Source organism: Equus asinus, chromosome X (assembly GCF_041296235.1).
Source record: "Equus asinus isolate D_3611 breed Donkey chromosome X, EquAss-T2T_v2, whole genome shotgun sequence".
Taxonomy (NCBI): Eukaryota; Metazoa; Chordata; class Mammalia; order Perissodactyla; family Equidae; genus Equus; species Equus asinus.
The window spans coordinates 4527114-4551868 of record NC_091820.1 but is presented as its reverse complement, the minus strand read 5'-3'; the positions used below and the strand labels follow the sequence as shown (position 1 = coordinate 4551868).

General features: G+C 41.3%; 1 protein-coding gene across 1 annotated transcript in view; it reads right to left on the bottom strand.

Moving 5' to 3' along the window:
* STS (steroid sulfatase) overlaps nucleotides 1-24755 on the bottom strand; it is a 166497-nt gene that overhangs the window by 35688 nt on the left and 106054 nt on the right. Inside the window, exon 8 of the mRNA XM_044768186.2 lies at nucleotides 8560-8697. Within this exon, the coding sequence (XP_044624121.1) occupies nucleotides 8560-8697 (138 nt within the window). The remainder of the gene's footprint in view (nucleotides 1-8559; nucleotides 8698-24755) is intronic.

Sequence of the window (24755 nt, the reverse complement as noted above, 5' to 3'; positions counted from 1 at the left end):
AAAGTCTACATTCTTGAACACTCAGGAAAATATGATTTCCACCCCCCTGTGCTTCTGCAGACGCCATCTATAGAATTAATTTATCCATTCCATTGACATTTATTACTTGCCTTTAGGCAGAGTAAAAGGGAGGTGGGGAGGAGAACCTCCTTCAGGGTGACCTTGACTTGGGAGAGAAATGGAAATGAAGTCAGAACTCAGAGTTTAACCATTCTCTTCCAAGACTACAGGAAATTTCCAGTGATGACTAAGAGGCAAAAAACTCTAAACTCTACTATAAGGAAATCTTAGGGAAGTTATTCTGGTCCCAGCTAAGGGAGGGTATGTTAGGGAAAAGGGCAAAAATCCTCAGGTTGAGTACCAGGAGCAGAAGGGAGAGAAATCTAGGGAGTGTTGACTATTTGTTCAGCAAGTATTTACTGAACACCTACTATGTGGTTATTCGGGGCACAGAGATAGAATGGTGAGTAAGGCAGCCCAGATCCCTGCTCCCACGGGACTTACATTGTAATAGGGCAGACACACTATGAGCAAATAAATTAATAAACAGATAAAATATCAGACGTGCAAGGAGTTAAAATAAGGTGGTATGATGAATCCCTGTGGTGGGGGAGCGGGGACAAGAACTTTTGATTTGGTAGCCCAGGGAGACCTCAGAGAGGCAACATGTGACTGAAGGATCAAATCCATGCAAAGATCAGGGGATGAGCTTTCCAACAGAAGGAGCTATCTATGGAAAGGCCCCAAGGTGGCAACAAGATTAAGGTGTTGGGGGACCCAAGAAAAAGCCCAGAAAGGGAGAAGGAAAATGAAGCAGTACTGGGTCGTGGTAGGACCGTGCACAGCCAGGATGCAGAGTTCACATTTATTCTCAGTGGATGGTAATATACTAGAGTGTTTTAAGAAAGGAAGAAAAGCCATGTGAAGATGGAGGCAGAGATTGGAGTGATGCATCTACAAGCCAAGGAATGCCAAGGATTGCTGGAAACCAGCAGAAGTTAGGGGAGGTAAGGAAGGGTCCTCCTCTAGAGCCTTTGCGGGGAGCATGGTCCTGCTGATCTTTGATTTCAGACTTCGGGTCTCCAGAACTGAGAGAGAGAATAACTTTCTGTTGCTTGTAAGCCACCTGTTTGTGCTACTTTGTTAGCAGCCCTAGGAAACTCATACAATACATTGAATGCATGATTATTAAAGCTCATCCAGGTGTCTGGGTGGCGAATGAATTGCAGACAACAAAGAAGAAGTGAGGAAAGCACCTAGACATCAACTAGGGAGATGAGTTTGAGGTGATGGTGGCCAGGAGGAGGCCGTAATTGATGGACATGAAAAAGTGGGTCAGTGTCAGGTATACTTAGAAGATAAAGCTTATGGGACATCCTGTTGGAATATGAGTTTTGGGGGGGGGGGGTCAAAGACAGAGGCTTTGCGGGATCAAAGAACTCCAGCTATGGAGGTTGAGTCACTGAGTGAAGAGCGGTGCAGTTTAATGAGATCAGCTGAGATCAGCGAGACCGGGTGCACGTGGGCTTAGGAAATAAGATCTCTAGAACGGATCTTTCAAATAGGATGTACCCACTGAGCATCCATATCCCATGTCATGTGGGCAGTGGGACAGAGGAGTTCAGGGTTCCGAGGAAGGGTCAGGGCTGGGTATAGCGGCTACCAGCACTCAAATGCTATTTGAGGTCAAGGGTTTGGATGAGATCACAGAGGGTGAGAATGTAGATAAAGAAGGGATGGGCCCAGGAGAGAGCCTTGGAGGTCTCCAACTTTGAGAGGTAGGTCAGAGGAGCCAGCAATAAAGTTGAGAAGGAACTTCCATGAGTTCCATTGCACCAGTCTCTGCAAGGAGAGCCCTAGGGCTTAAAACCCTGACATAGACATCAAGTGAAGCTGGGTGGGGCCACTTGCTCTTTTGATAAGAAAACTGCAGGGGCAGGCTCCGTGGCCGAGTGGTTAAATTCGCGCGCTCCGCTGCCGCGACCCAGGGTTTGGATCCTGGGCGTGGACATGGCACTGCTGGTCAGGCCACGTTGAGGCAGCGGCCCGCATCCTACAAATAGAAGGACCTGCAACTAAGATATACAACTGTGTACAGGGGGGGTTTGGGGAGATAAAGCAGAAAAAAAAAAAAAAGATTGGCAACAGTTGTTAGCCCAGGTGCCAATCTTTAAGAAAATAAAAAAAAAAAGAAAACTGCAATTTGTAGGACTACTGTCCTGAGCACCTATTCAACAGCCCTGACACAGATCAGGGTGCGGAATGAAGAGCCTTCTCAAGACTCACCCACCCACTTGATCTGAAGGGACCCAACAGCAGCCCAGGGTGCAGTTACACAAACTGAGAGCCATAACCTGTTTCCTAGAGATAGCTGAGGATTACAAGGAAATCATAAATCCTGTTAGGTTAAAGCAGGGGGTCCTATTCCAGAGTCCCAAAGTAGCAATGTGGACATTTTCAATATTTCGACAGTCCTGATGGAATTTTTACATTTAACAGCTATAAGTGGTCACAGGCTGATGTAAAGGGGATGGGATCTTTTTTTCAATTGAGTTAATGATAGGTTACAATCTTGTGAAATTTCAGTTGTACATTAATGTTTGTCAGTCATGTTGTAGGTGCACCCCTTCACCCTTTGTGCCCACCCCCCAGCCCACCTTTCCCCTGGTATCCACTAAACTGTTCTTAGTCCATAGTTTTAAATTCCTCATATGAGTGGAGTCATACACAGATTATCTTTCTCTCGCTGGCTTATTTCACTTAACGTAATTCCCTCAAGGTCCATCCATGTTATTGCAAATGGAATGATTTTGTTCTGTTTTACAGCTGAGTAGTATTCCATTGTATATATATACCACATCTTCTTTATCCATTCGTCTGTTGCTGGGCACTTAGGTTGCTTCCACGTCTTGGCTATTGTAAACAGTGCTGCAATAAACATTGGGGTGCATAGGACTTTTGGGATTGCTGACTTCAAGCTCTTTGGATAGATACCCAGTAGTGGGATGGCTGGATTGTATGGTAGTTCTATTTTTAATTTTTTGAGGAATCTCCATACTGTTTTCCATAGTGGCTGATGAGGATTTTTAGGCTGTTTAATTTTAAAACGGTTTATGATGAGGATTTTTAGGCTGGTTACTTTTAAAACTGTAGATGAGAAGTAGGCTCCGAGGACTGGAATTTTGCTTGCCCTTTTGAGACATTTGCGTTTGTGAAGGAAGGGGGGATGACCTTGTAGGGACCTGAAATTGGCCACCCCAGGATATGTCTCTTTGGCATCAGGATTGTTTTGGGCTGATTGCTTTCGATAAACTGGGACAGGGAAGGAGGCTCTGGGGAATGGAACTTGCCCTTGTTGGGACACATTTACATTTGTATGGTAAATCTATCTGTAAAAGGTGCCTCCCTCTCTGTACCAGAAAGAAGAGGAGAGATGACCTTATCCCTAGAAATTCTTAATGGGGAAGGCAAGAACTTCAGTTGGTTGCTGTCTGGCAATCTCATGTAACTGGTTTAGGGTGGTGGCGTCTAACCTTTCTAACCTTTACTTAATCCGATTTGATTCTTGTCTAAAAGTCATGGGATCACCCAATGACCAGACCCCACCTGCACTGATACCATTTTAACTTTTTTTCATGTTCTTTCCTTTGTCTTGTAAAGAGATGAATCATATACCTATGCCTTAAATTTAGCCCTAACCCTCAACTCGGGGCAGCTGCAGGAGCTCTGACTGCCCGTGGGTCCTGTCCCCACACACCAGCTCTGCCTGCCCATGGGCCCTGTCCCCATGCCAGCGGGGGCAGCAGAAGCGGCGGCAGCAGAAGCTCTGACTGCCCATGGGTCCTGTCCCCATGCTACACTATTCTCTAAATAAAAGAGCGCTACTGCCAGATCTTAAGAGTCTAAGAAATCTTTCTTTCGACTCCTCGGCTCACTGACCCCGCATCAGTGGCTGCACCAGTTTGCATTCCCACCAGCAGTGTATGAGGGTTCCTTTTTCTCCACAACCTCTCCAACATTTGTTACTATTAGTTTTAGATATTTTTGTCATTCTAACGGGTGTAAGGTGATATCTTAGTGTAGTTTTGATTTGCATTTAAGGGGATGGGATTTTTGTTGTTGCTTATTTATTTATTTTGTTCTCAATGAAAATCCTAACAATGCAGCATGGGAACATTGTCAAATTAACCAGAAGCTCTAAAGGAGAGGAGGAGTCCTTAGTTCTTAAATGGGAATATGGACAATTAACTGGCAAACTAGTTTTATTAGATTGACACAATCATTCAGAACATGTGGACAGTAGAAGGACATTTATTTTAGAAGGTTCTCAGAAGTAAATATTTCAGGAGCTATTATATGAAAGACATTGCCAAGACAGCTACAATTCGACTAGAGCTAGAGTGAAAGTGCACATTGGACCCTACCGCCATCTCCCAACTTCCTTTTATGCTAGAGCCTTTTCACAAAGATAAAACTTACCCCTATCTAAACCCAAACAGAGTAATCACTCTGCAAACATTCCCTTACAAAAAAGAGAGAGAAACAATTCGAGGTGTCACCATTCCCTTACCCCTATAATATTAAATCATTATTTATGAAATGTAAACTACAGCAGGAGTCTAATGTTCCTAGGATTAAAAGGGATAACCTGCTGAATTCTGTGGAAGGATGACTTAATCGCAGCCATTCTATCAAGTTGATGAGGATCAAGGCTGCTCCGGGGAGAGAAGCCCAAGGCGCCCTGCCCTATATACTGATCTATATCATCCTCTGGGAAGCATAGGATGTCCTGACTTAATCCGATCTGATTCTTATCTAAAGTTATAGGACCACCCAATAACCACACCCCACCTGCACTGATACTATTTTAACGATTTTTTCATGATCTTTCCTTTGTCTCATAAAGAAATAACTCACATACCTATGCCTTATAAATTTAGCTCTAACCCTCAACACCTTGCAGCTCTTACTGCAAGGTCCTGTCCCCATGCCTGCATCTCTTACTGCCCATAGGTCCTGTCCCCATGCCTGCAGCTCTTACTGCCCATGGGTCCTGTCCCCATGCTATTCTCTAAATAAAAGAGCACTACTGCCAGACCTTGAGAGTCCAAGAAATCTTTCTTTCAACTCTCGACTCACTGAGCCCGCATCAAAGTGAGCCCATAGATTTCACTCGTGAAACAGACATGATTGGGAAATACAGCGGAGTCACTGAACTCAAACAGTAGTGATCATTTGGAAGGGTTTTAGTTGGGAGCAGACATCATTATTGCTCAGAAAAAAATGCTCTTTTGATCAGGGAGTTTAAATGGCCTGATTCTCTCTGTGTTTGCATAAACCATAGGAGTGTGTTTGGGTTCACAGGTTTAGAAAACAAGATGTCTTGATGTTTAGAAGTCTGGTCATTTCCCATAGCCAGAAGGAAACTATGTCTTGTATTTTAACAATGTTTCACTGTGAACTTGATTTCAACTAAATGTGACAAAGGGATAATGCTTCACAATAGAGTAGTGGCAGAGAGATTAATACAGTGTCATACATTGATGGTATTTCCAGCACTCAAACAAAACATTTCTAACACATCCAATACGTTTCTAAAAAAAAATCATAGAGCAGCTATTGCCATGCCTCTGGGATTATATGGTAACCCTGGGTTCCCAACCATCATTCAGGACCCTGGACACTCTCTTTCAGACCCATATGGCTCATGTCTCCCAAGAGTCGGCTGTCAAAGCCAAATGCCAGTGCCATCTCCTCTTGCTCATCAGCCTTCCTCAGATTCAGAGCCGGAGGTATTCTGGTCATCTCTCCCAGAAGTGGGGCTCCCTAGCTTTGTATATGTAACTTTCTTAAATAACGTGTTACTTTCTGGCCACTTCTATTACTGTGATTTATGTACAGTTTTCAGGGGTAGCTGCTAAGCTGTTTTGGATCCCAACAGGCCTTCAGCGGGAGAAGGAATGAATGGGTGAACCAGCGCATGAACCGCGGTCTGTAACTCCATCTTCAGAGACGCCATCATCTATAAACTCAAATAAAAACAACCGTCTCCACACAGGCCATAACCTCATGGAAATACAATGGAAATACCTCGTCTTAATAAATAGGAAGACAAGTTTTCACTTCTTGCTACTCTAAAATAAGACTGTAAATAGAGGAGGGCTGGCTGAAAGAGTGGCAGCCTAGTAGGGTTAATCCTGTTCAGATTAAACATACCAGTTCATTCATTTAACCCACGTTAAATCTCTGTCCTGTGTCCCGTGCTGGCGAGATAATGATGGGATGCAAAGGCAGGAAGAGGTATGAACATCCTATGAAGGCTGTCCAGACCAGCAGTGAAGAGGAATCCTTTCGTCCTAGATTCCAGGTAACCACAGGTTTAAGAAATGGTCCCTGCTCCGAGATGCTCAGAATTTAATAGGACCCCACATAACCTTTTTGAAGTATAAGATTTCATAGGTTATGTGCTGCGATAGGGATGGATCACAGACTACCCTTTCTCCATATCTTTGCCTCAGGCACACTGTGATCCAGCATTACTCAACTCCTTGCAGTCTGCAGAACAAGCCATTTGCTGGTTCTCTTCATTCCCAGCACTGATAAAGAGGGTAGTGGTTGGGGGGCCGGCCCTGTGGCCAAGTGGTTAAGTCTGCATGCTCCGCTTTGGCGGCCCAGGGTTGTACCGGTTTGGATCCTGGGCACAGACATGGCACTGCTCATCAAGCCATGCTGAGGCAGCGTCCCACATGCCACAACTAGAAGGACCAACAACTAAAACTACACAACTATGTACTGGCGGGCTTTGGAGAGAAAAAGGAAAAATTGAAAAAAAAAAACTCTTTAAAAAAAAAACAGGGTAGTGGTTGGGAGGGTGGAAAGAGCTAGAAGGAGAGCAAGAGAGCAAGCACACCCTGTGGCTACTCCTTCCCAGCCCTGCCTCCTTTGGAAACATTTCTTGGGTTGCCTCGGCTGAGTGAGGCCCTCCTTGCTGTGTGCGCCACTAACATCTTGTGCAAACAAATGTTGATGCCCTATTAAATTGCTTGGGGTTCCCTAGGCTTGCCACCACCACCCACCCACCCATCCAACCAACCATCAGGTGACCATGTGTTCCTTTAGGGCAGGAACCAGAGTTTCTATTTATTTTTGCTTCTGACCCAGTGCCAGATACACAGCTCAATCAATATTGCTGAACCAATTAATAGATGAAAGCATTCCATATATTATCCTTTCATATCTTTGGAGGTAAACTGATTTCCAGAGTCCCTCGGAATCTTTGAAACATCCATAAGAGAGAATAATGAAAGAGTGAGAAAGCACTTTATTGCTTTACGCTAGCAAAATTTGATGGTCATGTGCTTTTCTATGTCTTGTGCATCTTCTTGCCTTATTCAGGTGACCCACTGTCTGGGACACTATGTTTCATGTCTTTGCATGGGCACTTCTACTCACCCTCCCCTGTTGTACTTTCAACCCACATCTACTGCAGATTCTGGTGGATGTCTTAACCCTCAGCATGGATATGCCATTTTAGGCATCTCATTTAAGTCTTTGTGAAATAGGCCACATTTTATTATGATCAGATATGTGTGTCCTGCACTTGCAGAGTGTACACTGTATAAGCAACTTTGGGTCAGTAGCTGGGTCTTATCCAAGATCCCCAATGACTAGCACGATGCCTGATCCATCATGGCGGTGGCTTAGCTGATGCTGCATCAAGAATGAGGTATCAACTCAAAATGCTATTGTAGGTTGAGGCAGGAAGAATAATGGCCTCCGAAAGATGTCCACATCCTCATCCTCCAGAAACTGTTATCTTCCACGGCAAAAGGGACTTTGTAGATGTGATTAAGGTAAGGGTCTTGAAATGGGAAAATTACCATGGATTATCTGGGTGAGTCCAATATAATCACAAGGGTCCTTAAAATCGGAGGCAAGAGAGTCAGAGTAAGTGAAGGAGATGGGATTATGGAAGCAGAGATCAGAGAGAGAGGGAGGTTTGAAGATACTGCATTGATGGCTTTAAAGATGGAAGAAGAGGTCATGAGCCAAGGAATGCAAGTGGCTTCTAGAAGCTGGAAAAGGCAAGGAAACAGATTCTCCCCTAGAACCTCCAGAAGGAACACAGTCCAGCTGTCACCTTGATTTTAGACCACTAGACCCATTTCAGACTTCTGACCTCCAGAACTGTAAGTTCACAAATTGGTGTTGCTTTAAGCCAGGAAGTTTGTGTTAATTTGTTACAACAGCAATAGGAGACTAACACATAGTGGAGAGAGGGGTTCTTGTTTTAATCAGCTACACAACATGGGACTGTATTTACAGTTGGGTGAAAACATCCTCATTCTATTGTCTTGACATAGAATGTGTGCTTTTAATTTCTGTGGGGACCCTATCAGAAATGGCCCCTTTGGCCATCTGACTGCTTAGTGCCTGTGACAAAATGAAGCTCTGGATATTGCAAAGTGGCAGAAGAACAATGCCAAAGCTCTAAGATCAAGAAGAAGGTGACCTGGGTGAGCCGAAAGGCCAGAGCTGATCAACATCAGCATTTCTCACCTTTGTAGATTCCGTTACTTCCTCCATGGACTTCTCCTCTTGTGGTCACTTCTTCTACATGTGCTCCTTGGTCTGATGAGAAGTAGATGAGGGTGTTATTAGCCAGTCTCAACTCATCTAGAACATTCAAGATCTGCCCTGAAAGAGAGAAAATACTCAATTTTAAAACAGTTCAATCTTTACAAAAGAAAGGGAGATTATTCGCCTTCATCGCCTTGTCTGTTAATTTCTCAAGGTGGGAAGGAGATGCTCTTGTACACTGGAGCTCTCCAACGCTGATCCCAACAGGAGATGCAACGTGATGAGGGGGACTAACCGTGGCAGGGTTCTTGGCAAAGACAACAAGAAGATTCAGTCAATGAATTAAGTGTCACCTTACAAGCATCACTTGAAACTCTACACATCATGGAGTGATTTTGTAGAGAGGCCTGATAAACTATTCTAGAACAATCAGGCTCATAGATTATGAGCGACTTGGAGGAAGGTGTCACGAGAGAAGCCAAATTGTTGCAATCACCAGCTGCCCATAGTCTTGAGGTTATAAAGTCTACTATTTTGCCCTGTTGAATGGAAAAAATGAAACCATCAATGCTCCTCTTCCATGAACAAATATGTCTACAAATATTTTATGATGAACATTCTCTTTTAACTTTTACTTACAGTAGATAATCAAGTCTAAAACCGTCTATCATGGTATCAATATTCCTCATATTTTCCATTTTCTTGTCCTCACCTCCTTTCCCAAAACCTAGCATTGATTATTATCCCCAAATAACGACACTTCAAAACAATAACAGTATCAACAACAACAATAATTGCTACTATCTGTTGAGCACTCTCTATGTGCAAAGGACTTTATTACATGTTCTCTTGTTTACACCACACTAACACCTATGGGTAAATAGCACTGGCTCCATTTTACAGATGAGAGCAACAATGCTCTGAAAAGATCAGTAACCTGCTCAAGGCCACACAGTTAGGAAGTGGGAGAGCAAGAAAGTAAGAGTTAAACTTGATTCTAAAACCCAGACTCTCAAACCGTGTGTGTAGTTAAGTGGATGGAATCAGTGAGAATCACAGAGGAGTAAAAAAGACATTAAGGGAAAAAAAATTAGAGATACATACTGAAATACCCATGGATGAAACAATATGATGGCTCCTGTCTTCTTCAAATTAGTAGAGGAAGATGGGGAGTGAGTATGGGGTAGAGATTAAACAAGATTAGGCATGAGTTCATAACTGTTAAATGTGGATCAAGGCCACATGGGAGTTTACTGTACTTTTCTGTCTACTTCTGTTTATGCTTAAAATTTTCCATGAGAAAAAAAGTAGAAGCCAGTGGAAGACTGGAGAAGCAGCTGAAACATGGACTCTGATTAGGAAACTATCACCGGCTCTCAAATCAGAAGAAAATGATGGTCAAACTAGAGGCATATCATTTACAATTTCCACAGAGATCTAGATGACTCGAATGCTGCTAGTTTAATTTACTCAGTTAATGCATGCTGTCATACTTTAGAGTATTACATGGTCTGCCTCCAGGTTTTTATGTTTGATTGCTAAGAGTTTTAAGCCTCACCTCTTCCTCTTCCACTTGTGCCACAGAGGCTGATAAGAAAGCCTGGGTGCTCCCTCCTCCAGCGCCCATGGGAGATCCAAACTAGGCAAGCTCCTGCCTGCCTGCGGGAACCCTCATCTGAGCCCCAACTCCTACCCACCATGAAAGCTGAATCAGTCTAGTTCCCATCTCTCTCAAGCTACTTTCACACCAGCTTAGAAAAGACCCTGCTCTCCCCAGAGAGCCTCATTTTGTGACCAATAAACCTTTGCATGTCCTCTTGGCGTGGCTGTGGCATCATTACTCTCCACATGTGAACCAAATTTTTGGTCAGTTGGAATTCTACAAGGATGCCAAGTATTCGCAGCAGAAATAACAACTGAATATGGGGACATGTTATCCAGCAGGTAGGTCACACCCCAGTGGAGACAGGCCCTCCCTCCCAGGTTTGCACCCTCACTGACTTGGCCCAGAAAAGGGAGAGAAGGACTGCAGAGTCAACTCTCCACAGAGGTGGCAGAGATGATTTCTGATGCAAAAGCAGGATCCAGTCATTTGTTACAAGACATATTTTTGCTATTTGATTGCAAATGCCACAGGCTAGAGTACGTTCAATCTTTCTCAATGTTTTAACTCAAATAATAAACATTCCTAGAAGCCACATCATATACATAAATGTCATACTCAGAACCAAGGAATAAGATGCACGAGGGCGATTTTAGCGATTTGTCTCCCATGACAAATCATTATCAGACAGACATTTATTATGGTGTTATTGGTACAGCTAGGCAAACCACCTGTGCACTTGGGCTTGGGGTTATTCGGCTCTGATATTCATTTAAGCCTTATCACTTTGAAAAAGGTAATCAGTTTAATGAGTTGACATAGGAAGAAGCATTAAGGTGATATAACCCCCACTTATACTATGAAGGAAAAATGCCCCTTTTGGCTCACATAACAATTTCTAAGTAAAATAATACACACTAGGCAGATAGCAGAGGACTGAGAGTTTTACTTCCTTGTGTTGTCATTAGTATTTTGCAAAAGCACATGCAACTATGCACTTCCGTTTCAAAAGAAATTCACCTCTCAGATATTTAGAAGTATCCTAGCATGAAGAAAATAAGAATCCTGTGAAGAAGTGCCTTTTAAAAAAATGTGGTTTCTGTGATAACTTTCTACAAACACCCTGCACGTGGATGTTTATAGCAGCTTTATTCACAATTGCCCAAACCTTGGAAGCAACCGAGAGTCCCTCAGTAGGTGAATGGATAAATAATCTGTGGTAAATCCAGATAATGGAATATCATTAAGCACTAAAAAGAAATGAGCTATCAAGCCAGGAGAAGACATGGAGGAATCTTAAATGCATGTTACTAAGTGCAAGACGCCAATATGAAAAGGCTACATATTCTATGATTCCAACTCTATGACATTCTGGAAAAGGCGAAACTATGGATACAGTAAAAGAATCAGTTGCCACAGGTTTAGAGGGAAGGAGGGATGAATAGGTAGAGCACAGAAGATTTTTAGGGCCGTGGAAGTATTGTGTATGATACTGTAATGGTGGATACATGTCATTATACGTTCGTCCACACCTATAGAATGGACAATTCAAATAGTGAACCTTCATGTAAACTATGGAAGTTAGTTGATAATAATGTATTCATGTTGGCTCATCAATTGCAACAAATGTGCCACATTAATACAAAATATTACAGGGGAAATGGTGTGCAGAAGAAAGGGAATATAATGAAAATTCTCTGTACTTTCTACTCAATTTTTCTGTAACCCTAAAACTGCCAAAAAAAAATAGTCTACTAATTTTTAAGACATGCCTTTCAAATGCAATGTTAACCCTAGACTTCCTCATCCACACATCCAATACGTTTTTATGAAGCATTGACTGAACATGAGGTTCGTGCTAAAGGCTGGGGCACAACAGAGTATGAGGCCAGCGCTTCTCCTAAAGCCTTCTGATGACTCGTTTCCTCTGCTCAAGCCGGCTTCATCTCCTATTTACAGTTTCCCCTCCCAGCTATTCTCATCTCCAGATAAACCTGCAGCTGTGTTGATTATACAGATTCCTTCTACTAAAATATATATTGCAGCCTTCCCCACCTTAACACTCCTCCCTGGATTATTTTGTCCAAATTCCAATATTTCAAATGACCATGATAAGATACTTTGTCTCCATCAATTTTTATTATTCATTGCCTAGATGCATAACTTTAATTATCATTTTCATCAAAAGCGCCATATAGGACTGGGCTGGGATTAATACAAGACACTAGTTGAGGCTACTGTACATGTAGAAATGGTGGAGATTTTGGCTTAACCTGTGGAAAAATCAGATTTCTGATTCCCTTTTAGCTCTTTCTTTCCTGAAAGACACACTCTGGATCCCATTCTATTTAGGTTTTATGGCAGAAGCTCATTTGTAAAGCCCAAAGCCCATTAACCATTTAATTTTTCATAAGATTGATCCTATAAAGGTCTAACACATTTTTCTCCTAAAAATTCTGAATCTCCTGTGGAAACAAATGCTGCTGTGTTATTCTTGCTTTCAGAGCAATACATTGCAAGTCAGAGGTCCACAAATATTATTTTTCAGTAAGGTTCTCAAGGTATAATGATACCAATTTATATCGGAGGATAGTTTTGAATTACCGATGGTGGGCTGCCGGATAGCTTGTAAATGAAATGTTTTATTTCCAAAGCTTTCTCACACTGTTCCTTGAATGAAACAAATGCAGGAAATAAACCAGTTCAAGAGCACTTTGTTATTTAACTGGAGACAGCAAGAGCGAGCTTATCAAAAAATGAGGACTTCCTGACCAGACTTCCATAATCCTAAAGGAGAAAACTTCGAAATTCGAAAATCTGGCTCCTTCCTCCTTCAGGTGTGAATGTGGGTTGCAGAAGAAGTCTAAATTCTAGAGAGTTCGTTCATTCCATTTATTCCTCCCACAAAAAGTGTTAAGCCACTATGTAGAGTCAGGACTGGGACACGCTATGCAGGAGAGAGAAGGGTTTCAAGGCACAGGCAGAATTCTAGGCCTTGCCTGAGAGAGGGGCTGTTACATAGAACTAAGTGCTCAAGCTCTGCCATCTGGGTCCTGAGAGAAGCAGACCTGGTTCGAGGTCTGGGTCCCTGGCTTGCTCACTGGGGTTCTTTGCCTCTGCGTTGTGGATGATAAGGTATAATAGTAGAGGGTTGCCATGAGGAATGAAGGAGAATTGTGTCCAAAACACTTAGCCCAGGACTGTCACGCTGTGTTCAATGCACCTTAGCTCTTACAATGGAGTTCAAAAATCGGCTCGCCTAATTGAAGGATTTTTATTTCTGCTGACCTGGCTTTCTCTTTTCTTCTACAAAGTAGGTCGACTCAGACAAAATATTGGAGCAAAATACTGTGAGGTAACTATTTACCCTTTTGGAAGCATTGGGCTCATTAGGAAAAAATATGTCCTTGAGCAGCTGCCCATCATGCATAATTAGGAAAGAATTTCCACCTACTTAATGTAACTCTAGAAAAGAGAGGAAACCCTAAAAAGTTCCCATAAAACTATGTTAGTAAGTCCTTGATTTGATCAACAGGTTAATGGGTGGGATTCAAATATTCCCTCTGAGGCAAAAGTTTTAAGATAAGAGAGAGGGTCCAATTGCAGCACCTTGTGGTGGCTATGACTCTCCCTCGTGCATGTGAAATGTTCAGTGTGGTTCCAGGAAGCTAGCTGTAACCTATGGTCTAAGTGCTCCTGAATCAGTCATGAGTGGCAGAGAGAAATTCTGCTGCCATTCGCCCTAGAAAGGCAATTCTTTGTTAGCTTATGTAGGATTGGAAGCATTACCAACATCCCATACATCAGGGCATATCTGTCAGCATACAAATAGCTTTATTGCCTCCAGTGGGAAGTAATGTCCATTTAATGCAGGTGAACTTGATCCAGTACTCTTCCCAAAATAAATGGTCAAGATTTCCAAAACTTAAGTCCTGATCTTTTCCATTGCGTGGAGCTCGTGGGATCCCACAGATGGGACATTTGGAAGCATATAAGTTATCTATAGTATAAAATCAAGTTCAGAAGCTTACACATACAAGAAAAAAGTATATGACCAAGAATGAAAGTCCTAAGATCAGATTATTTATCTGCATTCCATAAGCTGGTTGAGATACAAAAATGATGTGCTGGCTTTTGGGGGGCACATGGTGGGGAAGTTGGCATTATTTGCTATGGCTTTTCACTTGTGTTTTGATTTGAGGGTATTTTTAGAGAGAAGCAAGCAAAATACTGCAATAGTTAAATAGAAGGTGTAATGTTTTCCTTACTATGCTTCGATCTAATGCAACTGTTGCATGAAATGTAGTCTGGAACTCAATTATTCAGATGCCACCTGGACATCAAGGTCTAAGGAGGCACTGAAAATGAAAGTCTTGCAAGATGGTTTCAGGAACTAAGGAACTGGAAGCCAGAGGGTGAACTCTACCACATCTGTATTGTATTTCCACATCCTGACTGATGAGAGAAGAGTGGCTCCCATCTCCACTAATGACTGAGCAAGAGAAAAGGGGCTCGAACTTTGTCATGAGCAATTTATGTAGCGTGCACATGCCTGCCACAAGCAGATGATGGAGGAGCCATGGAACCATTCTCTTTGAAGGCCTTTAACAAAAGGATAAACCCTTCCCTGACAGCCGTGGCTGAATTATACGCCAATGTACCCAATGCCACATCTTGTTTGTTTTCTATTTAATCAGATTCACCATGTCCATTAATTTTAGGATCGTCTTTTTATTATTTCATTCAAGTTCCACCTTTCCTAAGTTAACACAAACATTTCACTCCAAACATGTTTGAAAGATATCCCTACTCATTTTCCAAACAGCTACGGAAAAGTAAGCAAATATGATATTAAAGAACTGATTAGGCTACTTTATGCAATAAGACATGCTTTTTTTTTCATTCTTCTGGCTGACCCAAACTAATAATCAAGACCTTGTATTTAGAATATAAGTTCCCTAGGGTGTTTATATTATATACCAGTGTTCCTTAAATTTTAGTGGATTTATTTATTCTCTGGAGACCATGCTTAAATGAAGATTTTGATTCAATAAATCTGGAGTCAGTCTGAGACGTTGAATTTCTGAAAAGCTCCTAAATGATGCCTGTTCGAGGACCATACTTTTAGAAGAAATGTTATGTCTGATTAAATGTTTAATAAATGTTGACATATAATAAAAGGAGAGGGTTGGCATTTTACAGATTTCAAGAACTACACTGATAATGAGATTTTGCTAGAATTTCAGACAATTGAACATATAACTTTCATACACAGTAAATAAACATAATAAACGGATAATTAGGATTATTAGGGTAGTTAAGAAATGGAAAACCGTAAGTTTGAAATGCCGTCTTTCTACAAACGTTCCTTTCTTCCCTTTGCTGGTGTTTCCCTCTTTGGTGCATTCCTGTCTGAGTTCATATTGTTTCCAGGACATTCATCCTTATTTTGTGTTGTACCTGGTTGCTGTGATAATGTTGTGATTTCCTCCATTAAACCCATCTATGACCTAATCACAGTTGTAATGTGTGATTTATCCCCCTGCTCTTGCATCTGCTCTCACCATCTGGGATGCTTCCACGGCTCGACTCAGCGATCTTCCTGGATTAACAATAACTTGTGTTTTTTCCAGAGTGCTGCATTTACTGGAAATAATTTGAACAACTCCAACTAGCTCTCATTCTCATGGAGCACGCCAGTATTTTCCTGCATCAATGAGGCCAAGGCACACAGAAGAACAGTGTCATTGTGTCTGGTCAATGGAATTATACCTGTGTGTCAGGGAGAAAACCCAAAGTCGGCATGCCTGCAAGTTGGTGGAAGCCACTCTGGGTCAGTGCCTATGGTCACTGCTTCCCTGGAGTCATAAACATCACGATGGGATGGCTGATCTGAGAGGCAATCAGACTGGCAGGAAACATTTTGAAAGGGCAGCGCTCAGAGTGAACACACAGTTTTCCCACTCTTGATCCAGCTATGCCACTGTATTTCCTGGACTTTACTGTCTTGCAGAAAATAAGGCTTGGGGATTCTGGTGCAGCCGTTTGCTCTTTGGAATGGCCACTGGCTGGACTTGCCCTGGGAGGTGATCCAAGCTTTGTCATGGAGTACCAAGCTGCCCAGTCGCCCATCAGACCATTTCTATGATTGAAGCTAATGCAGAGCTCCAGAAACAGATCAGCCAGGACTTCTCCAGCAATATCTGATGGTGGAGACATCAGACAGCCACAAACTTCCTGTCTGAGCTGGGCTGTGAGTACAGAATGTCCAGAGGCATGGAATAACTATCAAGGAAACTAAACCCTTCAGAATCCTCCTTATTTATGATGCTCTACCACACCATCCATACTCATTTTTATTTTAGGACTAGATTTTTTTTGCATTGGATTTCACCATCTATAAAGCTGAAGATACAAAATTGAAAATTATGTTTCCCTTCGCTGACACCTTGCACATTAATCACAGATTCAAGCCCTTCTTGCTGCTCAAATTAAAACCCGGACACGTTGGCCGACACCCCACCAAGCTCCTCTCTTAGGTTTTGCTCCTAATCAATGTGACCTGTGGTTCACCTGTCTGCAGCTCCCCTGCAACGTCCGTCTGACTCCAGGGTGACGTGTTGACTTTTGGGGAGAGCTCAAGCTCTTGGAAGCAGTTCAGTTCTTCCTCCCAGATCCTTAGTACCAAAGCTGTGGGGGGACGTGTGCTTCTGGAGAGTCCACAGGACATCTCAAATATAAGGGGAAATAATCATAACATAAAAAAAAAACAGATGGGGCAAATATGTGTTGACTTTTCCATCACAGACTTTATTCTCATCCATGATTTTTCTACTCAATGTAATGTGGGCATATACACATTCTAAGCAAAGATGCTTTACCCATCTGAGAACAGGAGAAGAATAGTAACAATGACGATGAGGGCCACTAGCATCTGCTGAGCACTCCTTGCATGCCAGGCACTGTGCTGACTACTCTAAATACATGACTTCATTTCATCAGATTGATTCCTTCAACTAGTTCAAGCAGGCGGAATAAATCCATGCAGGCAGACTAGTGCATTTGACTTTTTGATGAGTCTTAATTGAGTCATGACTTAAACGCAACAGGTATTCAAATCTATTCCTGACCCCTACTTTGACATCACCTTTCAAATATAGACATTGGCACTCAGTGGAATATCGTTTGAACATTACTTTAACCCAATCTCCTGAATCCTAACATAGCTTTTCTTTCTATGCCTTTAAATATTTAACAGAAAATTAAATGTGCTAATTGGAAGGGGTTGAAGGTGGAGGAAGTATTATGCAAAACACCCCTGTAATAGCCACATCTACGCCCTACAGTATATGAGGCAAACTCAAGAACACGGGACTTGATGGAATCCAAGAATGCAGGAGCTGGAAGAAAACAACTGGAGATCATTGGTCCAAATAGGCTTGTCTCATAGACAATCTGCAGCTGGAAAGGAACAGAAAGGTCTAACATCTTAATTAATTCAATGGTCCAGAAATCTTTTCATGCTACTGAGAAGCAGAGTGGCATAGTGGTTGCTGGGCAATCTCACCCAAGTTACTTAACCTCTCAAAACTTTAGTTTCTCACCTGGAAACTAGAGATGATGATAAAAAATGTCTCACAGTGTAGTTGTGGCCAGTGAACTAAATAATCCATGTAAAATGTTTTGATAAGGGACTAGAATATACGAAACGCTTTTACATTTTAGCTATCGTTAGTCTATAAACGTTTATTATTATTGTTGTGGTGGTTGTTGCTATTATTCATATTATTAAAATGCTACCACATATTTTATTAATCCTGTTTGAACTAATTGGGCAACTTGATTCCTTGATAATTTATGATGTTATCTTTATGGAAATGAATTATAAAACAGTGTTATGAACTTTTTATTTTAATTTGAGATGTACATTAAAGGTAAAATAATATCCATCCCAGGTCCAAGAACATGAAATTAAGCTTCGGCCTTTGTAAAAATGCTAACACCGTTACAGAGTTTACAAAACCCAGAGGTTAATGATTTATAAGCTAAATTAAATAGAGAACCAAAATCAATATTCTACACAATGATCTTCCAACTAAATATTATGGCCAAAAGTTTGTTTGGGGAAGGGGCGGAGCAAAATGGTGGGGTGAGCCGACGGGACTCTCTCTCCTCCACACTACAACAAAGGACTGGGAAAAAACCCTGAATTTCAGCTAATAAACCTAATGCCAGGACTCAGAGACCTACAGTATCAAAAGATGGAGGACGGAGACCCTGCTGCCAACCTCGGAGGAGCTGGAGTGGAGTAGGAGAGAACTTCGCTCCCTCCCCTAGAGTCCAGGATTGCTGCGTGGGTGCAGGAAGGAGCAGGGGAGGGGCCACATGAGCAGGGGATTGTCTAGGACTCCCACCGCCAGTACAGTGGAAACCTGCTGATGGGGGAAAGCTTCCATGCGGGGGACCCCACAAACCCAGGGCCCCAGGAGACCAGAGAACAGAACTGATCTGAACCCCGATTGGCGCGTGAGAAAAACCGCCCCTCCCCCCGGCAAACCCCGCTGGGTGCCACCATCTTGCCCGAAGGCAGAGAGCTCAGAACGCGCAGCTCTCAACCCTCATCTAGTGGCGACAAGCTGTAACTTCAACCAAATTCTACCACCATGCGAAAAAACCGCTCCTCTACCATCCAGCAATTTATAAAAGCTCCAGACCAGAAGGGGCTGGCCCCATGGCTGAGTGGTTAAGTTCGCACGCTCCGCTGCAGGCAGCCCAGTGTTTCGATGGTTCGAATTCTGGGCGTGGACATGGCACTGCTCATCAAACCACTCTGAGGCAGCGTCCCACATGCCACAACTAGAAGGACCCACAACGAAGAATATACAACTATGTACCGGGGGGCTTTGGGGAGAAAAAGGAAAAAAAAAATAAAATCTTTAAAAAAAAAAAGCCCCAGACCAGAAGGAAAACAATAAAAACACAGAATTAAGTCCTGAGGACTTGGAAATAGGTAAACTAAGTGAAAATGAGTTCAGAGCAGCTATAATCAAAAAACTCAATGAGGTAGAGAGAAAGATAGAGAAACAAGCCAACGAGTTCTTGAGTTACTTCACAAAAGAGATTGAAATTATAAGGAAGAATCAAACAGAATTACTAGAGATGAAAAACACAATGGACCAGATAAAACAGAATACGGATTCCCTGAATGCCCATGTAGACACCATAGAAGAGAAAATTAGCATAATTGAAGATAGACAGGCTGAATGGCTCCAGACAGAGGAAGAAAGAGAACTAAGGATTAAAAGGAATGAGGAAAGTATTAGAGAGATAGCAGATTCAATGAGGAGAAAGAATTTAAGGAACATAGGAATTCCCAAGAACGTGGAAAAGGAAAATGGAGCAGAAAGTGTGCTTAATGAAATTATAGAAGAGAACTTCCCAAATCTAGGGATTGAGGGAGAAATGTATGTAGAGGAAGCTTTCAGATCTCCTAGATTTGTCAATGTAAAAAGACCTACTGCAAGGCATATAGTAGTACAAATGGCAAAAATGAAAGACAAAGAAAGAACACTCAGGGCAGCAAGACAGAAGAAAATAACCTACAAAGGAGCTCCTATCAGACTTTCAGTGGATTTCTCTACAGAAACCTTACAAGCTAGGAGAGAATGCAGTGACATATTCAAAACTTTAAAAGATAAAAATCTTCAGCCAAGAATACTCTATCCAGCAAGAATATCCTTCAGGTATGAGGGAGAAATTAAATCTTTTCCAGACAAACAAAAGTTAAGGGAATTTGTAACCAAAAGTCCTCCACTACAAGAAATCCTCAAGAAGGCTCTCATACCTGAAAAAAGAAAGAAGGGAGAAAGGGGTCACAAACCACAGAGTAGGGAGACAGATAAATAGAATCAGAATAGGATAGCAAATATTCAACTATAGCATTAGGATAAAGGTAAGGAAACTACCAAAGCAAAGACAATCTTATCACTCTAACTACAAACTCATAACATGAGTTGGAATAAGAAATGAAAATAATAATTTAGGAGGGGAAGAGCAAAGGGACTAAATTAGTCTAGGCCAAGTAAGTAAGAGACCACCAGAGAATAGACTACATTATACATGAGATTCTAAATACAAACTTCAGGGTAGCCACTAAACTAAAAAACAGAACAGAGCCACAAAACATTAATAAGGAAAAATCTAAGAAACCCAGCATAAGAAATTGCAGTAACAAATGGGTAGGATAAAGCACACAGGAAGAGAAAAGCAGGAAAGCCAGATAATGAGCAACAGATTGACAGCTTTAAGTCCACATGCATCAATAATCACTCTCAATGTAAACAGATTGAACTCTCCAATAAAAAGACACAGAGTGGCAACATGGATTAAAGAACAAGATCCAACAATTTGTTGCCTCCAGGAAACACACCTCAGCCCCAAGGACAAACACAGGCTCAGAGTGAAGGGGTGGAGGACAATACTTCAAGATAATAGCAAGGAAAAAAAAGCAGGTGTTGCAATTCTTATATCAGACAAAGTGGATTTCAAAATAAGACAGGTAAAGAGAGACACAGAGGAACAATATATAATGATCAAAGGGAGACTTCATCAAGAAGAAATAACGCTTATAAATATCTATGCACCCAACACAGGAGCACCAAGGTTCATAAGGCAACTATTAACATACCTAAAGGAAGATATCAAAAATAACACAATAATAGTAGGGGACCTCAACACCCCACTCACATCAATGGACAGATCATCCAGACAGAAAATCAACAAGGAAATAGTGGAGCTAAACGAAAAACTAAAACAACTGGACTTAATAGACATATATAGAACACTTCATCCTAAAAAAGCAGAATACACATTCTTCTCAAGTGCACATGGAACATTCTCAAGGATAGACCATATGTTGGGAAACAAAGCAAGCCTCTACAAATTAAAATAAATTGAAATAATGACAAGCATTTTCTCTGATCATAATGCTATAAGGCTAGAAATTAATTACAAGAAAAAAGCTGAGAAAAGCACAAAGATGTGGAGACTAAACAACACACTACTGAACAAGCAATGGATCATTGAAGAAATTAAAGAAGAAATCAAAAAATACCTGGAAACAAACGAAAATGATAACATGCCATACCAACTCATATGGGATACAGCAAAAGCTGTATTAAGAGGAAAATTCATCGCAATACAGGCACATCTTAACAAACAAGAAAAATCCCAAATAAGCAATCCTAAACTACACCTAACTGAACTAGAGAAAGAAGAACAAACAAAGCCTAAAGTCAGCAGAAGGAGAGAAATAATAAAAATCAGAGCAGAAATAAATACTATTGAAACGAAAAAGGCGGTAGAAAGGATCAATGAAACAAAGAGCTGGTTCTTTGAGACGATAAATAAAATTGACAAACCACTAGCCAGACTTACAAAGAAAAAAAGGGAGAAAGCTCAAATAAACAAAATCAGAAATGAAAGAGGAGAAATAACAACAGACTCTGCAGAAATACAATGGATTATGAGATTACTACGAAAAACTATGCTAACAGAATGGATAACCTAGAGGAAATGGATAAATTCTTGGACTCCTACAATCTCCCAAAGCTCACTCAAGAAGAAGCAGACAATTTGAACAGACCAATCACAAGGAAAGAGATTGAGACAGCAATCAAAAACATCCCAAAGAATAAAACCCCAGGACTAGATGGCTTCCCTGGGGAATTCTACCAAACTTTCAGAGAGGATTTAATACCCATCCTTTTCAAGCTATTCCAAAAAATTAGGGAGGATGGAACACTTCCTAACACATTCTATGAGGCCAACATCACGCTGATACCAAAGCCTGACAAGGACACCACGAAAAAAGAGAACTACAGGCCAATATCACTGATGAACAGCGATGCAAAAATTCTAAACAAAATTTTGGCCACCAGAATTTAGCAATTCATCAAAAGGATCATACATCATGATCAGGTGGGATTCGTACCAGGGACACAGGGTTGGTTCAACACCCGCAAATCAATCAACGTGATACACCACATCAACAAACTGAGGAATAAAAACCACATGATCATCTCAATAGATGCAGAGAAAGCATTTGACAAGATCCAACAGCCATTTATGATAAAAACTCTGAACAAAATGGGCATAGAAGGGAACTACCTCAACATAATAAAGGCCATATATGACAAACCCACAGCCAACATCATACTCAATGGGCAAAAACTGAGCGCCATCCCCCTGAAAACAGGAACGAGACAAGGATGCCCTCTATCACCACTCTTATTTAACATAGTACTGGAGGTCCTGACCAGAGCAATCAGGCAAGGAAAAGGAATAAAAGGAATCCAAATAGGGAGGGAAGAAGTGAAACTCTCGCTGTTTGCAGACGACATGATCTTATATATAGAAAACCCCAAAGAATCCATTGGAAAACTCTTAGAAGTAATCAACAACTACAGCAAAGTTGCAGGGTATAAAATCAATTTGCATAAATCAGTAGCATTTCTATACTCTAATAACGACCTAACAGAAAAAGAACTCAAGAACACAATACCATTCACAATCGCAACAAAAAGAAAAAATACCTTGGGGTAGATTTAACTAAGGAAGTGAAGGACCTATACAATGAAAATTACAAGGTCTTTCTGAGAGAATTGGATGACGACATAAGGAGATGGAAAGACATTCCATGTACATGGATTGGAAGAATAAACATAGTTAAAATGTCCGTTCTACCTAAAGCAATCTACAGATTCAATGCTATCCCAATCAGAATCCCAATGACATTCTTTACAGAATTAGAACAAAGAATCCTAAAATTCATATGGGGCAACAAAAGACCCCGAATTGCTAAAGCAATCCTGAGAAAAAAGAACAAAACGGGAGGCATCACAATCCCTGACTTCAAAACTTACTACAAAGCTACAGTAATCAAAACAGCATGGTACTGGTACAAAAACAGGTGCACAGATCAATGGAACAGAATTGAAAGCCCAGAAATAAAACCACACATCTATGGACAGCTAATCTTCGACAAAGGAGCTGAGAGCATACAATGGAGAAAAGAAAGTCTTTTCAACAAATGGTGCTGGGAAAACTGGAAAGCCATATGTAAAAGAATGAAAATTGACCATTCTTTTTCACCATTCACCAAAATAAACTCAAAATGGATCAAAGACCTAAAGGTGAGACCTGAAACCATAAGGCTTCTTGAAGAAAACGTAGGCAGTACGCTCTTTGACATCAGTATTAAAAGGATCTTTTCAGACACCATGTCTTCTCAGAGAAGGGAAACATAGAAAGAATAAACAAATGGGACTTCATCAGACTAAAGAGCTTCTTTCAAGGCAAATGAAAACAGGATTGAAACAAAAAACCAACCCACTAACTGGGAAAAAATATTTGCAAGTCATATATCTGACAAAGGCTTAATATCCATAATATACAAAGAACTCTCACAACTCAACAACAAAAAATCAAACAACCTGATCAAAAAATGGGCTGGAGACATGAACAGACATTTCTCCAAAGAAGATATACAGATGGCCAATAGGCACATGAAAAGATGCTCATCATCGCTGATCATCAGGGAAATGCAAATCAAAACTACACTAAGATATCACCTTACACCCATTAGAATGACAAAAATATCTAAATCTAACAGTAACAAATGTTGGAGAGGTTGTGGAGAAAAAGGAACCCTCATACACTGCTGGTGGGAATGCAAACTGGTGCAGCCACTATGGAAAACAGTATGGAGATTCCTCAAAAAACTAAAAATTGAACTACCATACAATCCAGCCATCCCACTACTGGGTATTTATCCAAAGAGCTTGAAGTCAGAAATCCCAAAAGTCCTATGCACCCCAATGTTTATTGCAGCACTGTTTACAATAGCCAAGACGTGGAAGCAACCTAAGTGCCCATCAACAGACGAATGGATAAAGAAGATGTGGTACATATATACAATGGAATACTACTCAGCTGCAAAACAGAACAAAATCATTCCATTTGCAATAACATGGATGGACCTTGAGGGAATTATGTTAAGTGAAATAAGCCAGCGAGAGAAAGATAATCTGTGTATGACTCCACTCGTATGAGGAATTTAAAACTATGGACCAAGAACAGTTTAGGGGATACCAGGGGAAAGGTGGGGTGGGGGTGGGCACAAAGGGTGAAGTGGTGCACCTACAACATGACTGACAAACATTAATGTACAATTGAAATTTCACAAGATTGTAACCTATCAATAACTCAAAAAAAAAATTGAAAAACAAAATGTGGACAAAGAGAACAGATTAGTGGTTACCAGGGGAAAGGTGGGGTGGGGGGTGGGCACAAAGGGTGAAATGGTGCACCTACAACACGACTGACAAACAATAATGTACAACTGAAATTACACAAGATTGTAACCTATCATTAACTCAATTAAAAAAAAAAGTTTGTTTGGATCGCCACCCCTTGGTCCTGCCCCAGCGCCCCCGCCCCACCCTTTTGACTGCCCTACTAAGCAGTGTTTACATCTCTAGGCTAAGGTTGCAAAAACCTCTTTCTGCAAGAA